The 10,051-nt window shown below is 45.5% G+C and overlaps 1 protein-coding gene across 1 annotated transcript in view; it reads left to right on the plus strand.

Moving 5' to 3' along the window:
• The first annotated feature begins 754 nt into the window (after positions 1 to 754).
• The window catches only part of DUSP3 (dual specificity phosphatase 3), a 19,717-nt gene continuing 10,420 nt past the window's right edge, over positions 755 to 10,051 (plus strand). The window contains exons 1-2 of the mRNA XM_027870263.1: positions 755 to 923; positions 7,626 to 7,852. Of these exons, the coding sequence (XP_027726064.1) occupies positions 802 to 923; positions 7,626 to 7,852 (349 nt within the window). The 5' untranslated portion in view covers positions 755 to 801. The remainder of the gene's footprint in view (positions 924 to 7,625; positions 7,853 to 10,051) is intronic.

Genomic DNA, 10,051 nt, shown 5'->3' on the forward strand with positions numbered 1-10,051 from the left:
CCTTCTTTCTCTCTCCCTCTCTTTCACTACAGTGTCCTCTCTACAGGAATTAGCAATTTATCTTTTTTTTACCTTTTATTTCCTAGGACTTTAGGTTTTCGGAAATCTATCAATAACATACATAGTTCACTGTCCTCTCTAGAGGAGCTGGCAATTTACCTTTTTCTCCCTTTTTTCCACAGGTTTTGGGAAATCTATCAAATGACATACATAGTCCACTGTTCTTTCCAGAGGAGTTAGCAATTTACCTTTTCTGAGGGGAGGGCAGACCTTAATTGGGAAATCTTTATTAAGTTAGATCTGCATCTGCTCCGTAATTGACTATCATAGAGTTGTCCCTCCCCCCGCCCCCTTTGACAGTTTATGTAACTTGCTCAAGGTCAAAAGTCGGAGGGCAGAACTAGAACTCAGAGCGTCTGTTCTCCGAGGAAGTCACTTCGGGAAGCCCGCCCAGACCGCCCCCTCCCCACCCAGAACCTATTTACAAATCCGAACCCCCAAAGCTCGAGTCAGGGCTCCAGTTGCGTAGTCAGGACGGTCGCCCACCCGACCGGTCCACCCTCCACGCTGGATAGCTCGCAGGCCAGACACCAGGCTGCCGGTTCCCAGCTCAGGCGGGAGGCTCCCGGGGCGGGGGTGGCGGCTGGCGCAGATGAGGACCCGGAGCTGGGGCACGCCCAGGGGGCGGGTTACCGCCCGCGGGGGGCGGGCCCCCCGCTGAGCCACCGCCCAGCAGAGCTGGGCGGGCCAGGGGCGTCCTGCTCCAAGGCCTGGGCTCCGGCTCCCGCCCCCGCCTCGGTCATGGCGGGGCCCTACGGGCTGTCGGTGCGAGATCTGAACGAACTGCTGTCGGAGGGCGGCAGCTACAGCTTTCCGAGCGAGTCCTGCAACGAGGTGATCCCCAGGATCTACGTGGGCAACGCGTGAGTTACGGGGTGGGGTGGGGGCTCGGGCCCAAGACGACCCCCCACCCCCATCCCCGGACATGCTCCCCCAGCTCCCCCTTGTGGCTGTATCCTCCCTGGGGGAGGGGAGCAGCCTGCCCTTAGCTCTGGATGGTTAAGTGCATTCTCCACCCCACCCCCATCCCCGAAAAGGTCAAGTTCATTGTTACCCCGGGGCTGTAAAAATCAAGTTTATTGACAACCCCTGGTTTGGAAAGGTGAAATGCATTGCCACCCCCGGTTTGGGAAGTAAAGGTGAGCCTGGACTGGGCTGGGCAAGGTCAGGGTGTAGAGAATGTGAGCTTGAAGCTGGCAGGGGCGTCCAGCTGCCTCGGAGTCGGGGTGGGGCAGGTCTATTTTGGGGGGGTGCAGGTTGGCATTTTCATTAACAGGTGACCTAGCGAGTCCGCTTTTTGGTTTGTCATGTGATAATTGCTGCCAGAATCTGCAGTGAAAGTCACGACAAATTTCTGAAATTCTTGCCCCAGCCCCTGTGGGGACTGATGTCATAGACTCAGAATTAGAACTTTGCCTGCCAGGGAACTCTAAAAAGGGGAACTGAAACTCTGTAAGGGCATTTCAGAGCAGGGCTTGTGAGCTGCCCTGGGCCCACCTTTCCAGGGAGCCAGGCAGTCACATTACCCTCTACTCTCCACCTAGAGTTTTGCTTTGTGGGGGGTGTCTACTAAATACTACTACTACTACTACTGCAACTAGCTAACATTTACATGGGGCAGCTACCCTTTACATGATGAGATTACATGATTTTACAAATGAGAAACTATCTCATTTGATGAATTAGGTGCTATTTTCCCCCTTCCCCCACCCCACCCCCATTTTATGATGAGGAAACAGACTGAGAGAGGTTAAGTCACAAGATTATACAGCTAGTAAGTGTCTGAGTCAGGGTTTGAACTCAGGTTTTCCTGACTCCCTAGTCCAACCCTCTACTCACTGTGCCACCTAAATTAGATGAATCTGGCAGCCATACAAGGGTCATATTTGGTGGTAAGTTGGGGAGAGGAAGGTAGTAGAGGCAAAAGCATCTGGTAGGAAGCTGTTCAAGTCAGCTTTCCACAAGTGTGGCATTTAAACACTTTTTACATATGTACAAGACACTCCTGAGTGCTGGAGCTACTGGTACAGACCCTTTTCTCATGGAGCTATTATCTCATGAGGGAAGATTGTCTCAAATAACTTTGAGTCAGGGGAGGGTAAGAGGAGGGCAAAGGGGAGGCCAGGAAAGTGCAGTGAGGAATTTGAGGAGGAAGAGGTCTTTTTCACATAGGGGAGATTTGGGGAGGGGCAGGGAAGAATCTGTAAAGTGGGGGTGTCTAAGGTGGGCCTTGAGAAGGGAGGACTCCCAGCAGCCAGAGATGGGCATCGAGGTGGGGAGTCATCCAAGGCGCTGGGGAGAAGAGAAGATGGGATGAGAAGGGGTGGTGGAGACAGTGGTCCAGTTTGGCAAGAACGTGGAATGAATGAAGGGGAAGAAGAATGGGGTCAGGCTGGCCAGCTAGATTAGCGTTGCATTATAGAAGGGATGGGCTGCCAAGATCAGGAGTCTGTACTTATTTAGTAGGCAGTGTGGAACCACTGAAGTGTGAGTGTGACATGATCACCGAGAGAGATGCCTTAGAAAGATTACTTAAGCAGCAGTAAGAAGGATATACAGAGGAAGGGATAGACAAGGGAAGGGAAGGGAGTGAACATTTAGCAAGCACCTACTATGTGTGCCAGACCCTGTGCTAAGCACTTTACAAATACTACCTTATTGGATCCCAACAAGAACTCTGGAAGGAAGGAAAGTGTTACTGTGATCCCCATTTTATATTTGAGGAAGCCAAGGCAGACAAAGGTTAAATTCATTGGCCCTGGGGGGTCACACAGTAAGTATCTAAGGATGGATTGGAACTCCATTCTTTCTGACTCCAGGCTCAGCATTCTCTTCCTCTCAACCACCTAGTTGCCTCTAGCTAACCGGAATTGGGAAGACCATTTAGGGAAGCCACTATAATGGTCTAGGCTAGAGGACGTGAGGGAAGAAGTTGGGGTTGTACTGTATGCCAGGCCAGGGGCAGCTAGGTGGCGCACTGGATAGAGCTCCAGGCCTGGACTGAGGAAGAACTGAGTTCAAATCCAGCCTCTGATACTTACTGGCTGTGTGACTCTAGGCAAGTCACTTAACCCTGTTTGTCTCATCTGTAAAATGAGCTGGAGGAAGAAATGGCAAACCATTCCAGTATCTTTGCCAAGAAGACCCCAAATGAAGAGTTGGACATGACTGAACAACGTGCTAGGCACTGTACTAGGCACTGAAGACAAAAGACAAAAATGAAACCACTCCTGGCCTTAAGGAGCTTACAGTCTCTCTGGGAAAACAGAACACATACATATAGAGCCATAGATTAAGACCTAAAAAGGATCTTAGAGGCCTTTGGGTCCAACCTCCCAATTTTACAGATCAGGAAATTGAGACACAGAAAGATTAAACGGCTTGCCCAGGGTTATAAAGCTAGTAAGTGACGAATCTTTCCAACTCTGTCCAGGGTTTTATTTATCTACCATGCTACCTCACAATGTAATTATACATAAAATCAATACAAGGCAGTTTCCAAGTGGGAGGAATCAGGGAGGGCCCCAGGTAGGAAGGCACCTGAGCTGAGCCTTGGAGAAAACCAGGGATTCTAAGAGGTGGAGGTGAGGAAGGAGGGCATCGAAGGCATGGGAGGTGGGGGTGGGGAGGCAGTCTGCAAAGGCACAAAGTTGGGGGCGATAGACTCTCATGTGTGAGGAACAGCAGGAAAACCAGTTGGATTATAGAGTATTTGAAGGGGAGAAGCGATTTGTAAAAAAGCCTAGAAAAGTAGGTTGTGACCAGATTGTAAAAGGGGCCTTTAAATGATCATTTTTGTTGTTGTTCAGTCTTGTCCAATTCTTTGTGACCCCATTTGGGGGTTTTCTTGGCAAAGATACCAGAGCTGTTTGTCATTTCCTTCTCCGGCTCATTTTATAGATGAGGAAACTGAGGCAGACAGGGTTAAGTGACTTGACCAGGGTCACACAGCTAGTACATATGAGGCTAGATTTGAACTCGGGGAGATGAGTCTTCCTGACTCCAGGCCTGGCAGTTTATCCTACTGTACTACCCTAGCTGTCCCTAAGATGACAATTAGTAAAGTTTAAATTTAATCTTAGGAAAGGCAAAAGGGAGTCACTGCAGCTTAATGAGTCATGGTCAGCACTGGGGATACAGATAGAAAAGGTGAGTTTGTGCTCCCAAGGAAGTCTCACTCAGAGTCAACTTTATGTAAGAGAGTTCTGCTGTAGGCCTCATGGCAAGGACCCAGATTCCACAGGCTGCACCAGAAAGGCAGTCTGTCAATGCTTGGGCGGGAGCGGGGCATCCATGGTAGGGTAGATGATAAGGCCTAGTGGTCCTCCGTCTTACTGAAAGGCTTATAGGCAGTGACTCCTAGCTCATCCTACTGATGTGAGCAGCCATGTTGCTCCTCAGGATGGATCATTGAAGCCATGGGACTGGGTGAGATCACTGCTCCGAGAACACGGAGAAGAGGGCTAGGGAGAGAACTTTATGGGACCCCCACATCTGAGAGCAGGTGAAGGATGTGGGCCAAGACATGAGAGGATTCTGAGAGATAGCAAGTGAGTCATGGAGTGTGTTGTCATGGAAACTAAGGGAGGAGAGGAAGGTAGCAGTTAAGAGGGGATGGCTACTGCAGAGGCTATGGACTCAAAAAAAAAGCCACTCATTGTATTTAGTGACTTTGGGGGAAACTGTCTCAGTGGAGTGCTGGGGAGAGTAGACATTGTAAGGAGCTGAGTGGATGATGGGGAAGTGGAGGAAACAAGTGTAGATTACTCTCAACATTTGTCAGTGATGGGGAGGAGAGAAGAGAGCAACATTTGAGGGGTAGCTGAGTCAAAGGAAGATTTTTTAAGGAGAGAGGCGATCTGAGCATACTCTTTTAGGTTGAGTAGAAGGAATCAGTAGAAAGGATGATATTGAAGCTATGTTAGAAAGAAAATGATTGCTAGAGCAAGATCACAGAGCAGATAGGAGGGAAGGATCCAAGGTTTATTGATGGAGGAGGTTATTGTCATCAAGGAAAAGATTCACCCTTTGCTTAGAAACTGGAAATACAGAGAGAATTGCAGTAGTCTAAGTGGGTGGTACCCACAGCCTAGGCTAGGATGGTGGCACTGGGAGTAGAAAAGAAGGGATGGCTTTAAAAGATGCTGCTGAGAGGTGGAACCAACAGATTGAATGTGGGAGGTAAAGGAGAGGGAAGAATAATTCCAAGATTGTGAACACAGGAAGTTGGGTAAATGCCAGTGCCATTGGACAAAAATAGGGAAATCAGAAGGAGGCATAGGTTTTGGGGATATGGTAATATATTTATCATTAATTATATACTACATATTATATAATATAGTATATCATGTATATATTATATTTATAATATTTATTTATTATATTTATTATATTTATAATTATATACCATATACTATAATATATAATTTATATAATTATATATAATTTATATATTAATTATGATTAATATTTATTAAGCACCTGATTTGGGCCAGGTACTGTTTTTCTAAGTGCTAGGGGGTCAAAGAAAGGTAAAAATAATCTTTGTCTTCAATGAGCTTAAAATGCCAATGCGGGAAGAAACTTGTAAATAAATTAGTACATCCAGCGTAGATGGAGGGTAAGGGGAAGACTCTAGCCAGTGGGGGATATATTATTATGGTTGAGGCACTAGGCAAATGTCCAGATGGAGATCTCTTATAATGTGTATTTGGAGATGTGGGTCTGGAGCTTGGGAGACAGGCTTAGAGATAGAGTTTTGGGAGCCGTCTATATAGGGGTCATGGTGGAAGTCCTGGGAGCAAATAGGACTCCCAAGGGAGAGAAGAGAGTGAAGAAAGGGAAGAGAGTTGATGACCCAAATTGGAGGAATGCCTGCCTGTAGGAGAGGAGACCTAGGAAGAGTGGTTAGCCCACCAGGAGGGGAATGCATAGATGCCACACAAGTAGAGGGAGGAGTGAGATTCAAGTGTTAAATGCTGCAGAGGGGCCCAGGAAAATTCTGAGAAAAGGCCACTGGATTCAGGGAGAAGTGGGTCTTTGGAGACCTGGTCACCTTGGAGAGAGCACTATCCATAGGGAAAGAGCATTATAGACAGAGCGAGGAACATCATGGGAGAGGGGATGGAGTGTTGGACTTATCATCGGATAGACCTGGCTTTTCCATTTTTGTGTTAACACAAGGAAATCGGGCTCAGTGGACCCTTAAGGTCTCTTTAGCTCTACATCTGGTCCTCTAATCCCACCTCAAACATTTGCTAGTATGGCCAAATCACTTAACCTTTTTGAGCCATTAACTAGAAAATGGTGGGAGTGGGGGTGGGGGAGAATAATGTCATATTCCCCCACAGGGTAGAAAGATGAGGTTTGAAAGAGATAGTATGTGTGCATAAAATACTTCACAGATCTTGTAGCACAACAGAAATAGTCACAAGAACAATAATAGCTAAGATTTATGGAGCACTTTAAGGTTTGCAAAGTGCTTTACATGTATTATCTCGTTTGAGTCTCATAGCAAGCCTGAGGTAGATGCTGTTATTGCCCTCATTTTACAGATGAAGAAACCGAGGCCCAGAGAAGTTAAGGCCCAGGGTCATGAAGCTAGTGAATGTCTGAGGAACAATTTGAACTCAGACCTTCCTGACTCCAAGTTGAGCACTCTGAAATGTTAGTTGCTGCTGCTGTTGCTTCCAGGACATAGTGAGGGTGGAAGCCAGGTTGGAAGGGGTTGAGGAGAGGATGGGTGGAATGGAAGAGTATAGATTACTTTTTCTTTTTAAAAATTTTATTGGTATCTTTTGTTTTCACATGGCTTTCATTTCTAAATATCTCTTTCCCTTTTCCCCTGCCCTTCTCATAACAAAAAAATAAAAGAAGGAAAAGTAGCTTAGTAATACTAACCAAAACATCAACTGATGAGTACTTTTTCAAGGAATTTAGGGGTAAAGGGGGAAAATAGAAGGGAGGGAAGGAAAGAGGAAAGAGAAAGAGGAGAAAGGATGGAGGGGGGAGAGAGGGAGGAAGGGAGATGGGGAGGAAGAGAGAGGCATAAGAGGGGAGAAAGAGAAGAGGGAAGGGGTGGAGAGAGAGAAAGAGCCAGAGAGAGACAGAGAGAGAGACAGAAAAAGACAGAGAGAAGAGAGGCAGAGAGAGACAGAGAGAAAAAGGGAGAGAGAAAAAGAAGAGGGAAGAGAGGGGAGACAGAGACAGAGACAGAAAGAAAAGAGGAGAGAGATGGAGACAGAGAGAGATTTAAAAAATGTTTATTATGTACAAAGCACTGTGCTGAGCACTGCAGATACAAAAACAAGAAATAAGACAGTTTCTACTTCCAGATGTTCACATTTTAATAGGAGCAGACAACTCTTAGAGGAATTTCAGCTGCGAGTAAGGCAAGGTATTTGCTTCTGTAGACCGACAGAAGGCATGAGAGGTAGCTGCTGAGTTTTACTAACAAATTGAGTCAGACAGGAGCCTTGTGAAAGCAGTCCTCCATCTCTCCCACCCCTGGGGCTGTGCAAGCTGTCACATGCATGATTCATTCTCTGGTCCTCCTTGCCATGCAGGACTGTGGCGCAGGACATCTCCAGGTTGAAGCATCTGGGTATCACACATGTGCTGAATGCTGCCGAGGGGAAGTCCTTCATGCATGTGAACACCACTGCCCAGTTCTACGAAGGTACCAACATCACCTACCTTGGCATCAAAGCCAACGACACCGAGGAGTTCAACCTCAGTATTTTCTTCGAGAAGGCGGCAGAGTTCATTGACAAAGCCCTGACCCGGAAGGATGGTAAGGACAGCTCCCGAAGCATCATTATTGCCCCAGGAACAGGCAAGGAGCTGGTGCTCTATTAGGATGGGGTGGAAGTCACCAGGAGGACATAGGGCTCTCTCGAGGCATACCTGTCTGCTTAGCGAGTGGGCCCCAAACCCTCCTAGACCACTGAACTTTATCCTTGATCAGCACTCTGACTTAGGCCTTGAGAAGTGACTCTTTTTCTAGTCATTACTATTATTTAAATAATGCATTGCCCGTGGACTAATTATACAGAATGAAACACATTATTGGGCATGACCAGTGTAGGAATTTGTTTTGTTTGACTATGTATATTGGTTACAGGGTTTTTTGTGCTGTTGTTGTTGTTTTTTTTTTCCTTTTAAACTGGGGGGAGGGAGGAGAAGGGTGATAGGTAGAGAAAATAAATGCCTGTTAATTGAAAAAAAAAGTAATGAAAGAAAATAATGCATTGGTCCAGAGCTGTTCTTAGTGACTGCCTGCTGGTATAATTGCAGAAACCCTTTAAGCCCTCCAGGGTCTCCAGCAAAAGCACTACAGTCCTGCTGACAGATAAGTAGCAGTGCCTAAGGGAAATCCTAGGTGGCCAGAGTGCAAAAATGCCAGTTAATCCTGCTCAGCCATTCTAATTTACAGTTGTTATTTGTTTGTTTTGCTGCTTTTACATGTTTTTTCATCACTGCCATCAAACCACATCTCTCCTTTGTGATCTTCCCTAAAATAGTCTAGAGACTTAACAATCACTTAGAAATTTTCAGCCCCATTCCAATTCCAATTCAGTTTAATAATTATTTAGTAAGCGCCTTCTGTGTGCCAGTCACAGTGCTAGACGTGGAGGACGAAAAGACAGAAGGTAAAATAATCCTTACCCTCAAGGAGCTTACCTTCTGGAACTGGGAGGTGGGGTGGGTGGTGGGTGAAAATAGGACATGTACTGGTGTGTACAAATTTGGGGGAGGGGCACTTGGATGGAGACAGGAAAAACTTCGTGTGGAAGGCTATTCTGAAAGGAAGCTAGGGATTCTAATAGGTGGATGTGAAGATGGAGTGCATTCCAGGCATGGAAGGCAGCCGTTGAGAGAGACTAGGGCTGGGTATGAAATACTAATCAATCCAACCCATCGGAGCTAAAGGGGTCACTGAGACAGTATAGACAGAGAAGGGCAAAGGGGCTTGGGACAAAACCTTGAGGTATACCTACAGTTAGGGACCATGATATATGGATGATGAGTTTCTTAATTTGTAAAAATAAGGGGTGTAGACTTAATGGACCCTTCCAGCTCTAAATCTGTCCTCGCATGATGTGATGTTGCAGCGAAGGAGACTTGAAAAGAAGTGTCCAGACAGGTAGAGGGAGCTGAGCCAGGTCATGAAAATCCAGAGAGGAGAGATTATCCCAAAGGAGAGGGTGGCAAACGGGGCCACAAGCTACAGAGAAGTCAAGAAGGGAAAAAGAGAAAAGGCCATCAAGTTTATCAGTGAGATCATTGGTGACTTTGGAGAGCAGTTTCAGCTGAGTGATGAAGTCACAATCCATACTGCAAGGTGTTGAGAGACAGAAGAGAAGTACTCACAAATGGGAAAGTTTCCCTAGAAGTTTAACTGAGAAGGGGAGGAGAAATAAAGAATGACACATCTAGGTTGGAGTGGTAGAGCTGGTCAAAGATAAGGGAGACTTGGGCCTGTTTTGTAGGCAGTAAGAAAGGAACCATAATAAAAGACTTTTTTTTTTTACATTTAATTTTATTATTTTTCAATTAACAAAAATCTGTTGTCTCTTTCTATACTTTCCCCTTCCTGCCCCCTCCCCTTTGGAGAAAGAAAGTAAACCCTTGTAACAAATATGTATAGTCAGTAAAGACTATATTATATATTACATATATAATATATATTATATAATATATATTATATATAATATACAATATTTTATATATTATATATACACATATATAATTCTCTTTATATATGTTATGTATAATATATATACTATATAATCATATATATATATATTTTATAATTCTCACATTGGTTATGTCCAAAAACATGTCCTTTGGTCATATTTCAGTCTATACTGTGAGTCCCTCACCTAGTAGCATGTTTCATCATGGGTCCTCTGGAATTGTGGTTGGCCATTGTATTCATCAGAGTTCTTAAGTCTTTCAAAGTTCTTTGTCTTTACAATATTGTTGTTGT

This window comes from Vombatus ursinus, unplaced genomic scaffold (genome assembly GCF_900497805.2).
Source record: "Vombatus ursinus unplaced genomic scaffold, bare-nosed wombat genome assembly UNPS02014797.1, whole genome shotgun sequence".
Lineage (NCBI taxonomy): Eukaryota > Metazoa > Chordata > Mammalia > Diprotodontia > Vombatidae > Vombatus > Vombatus ursinus.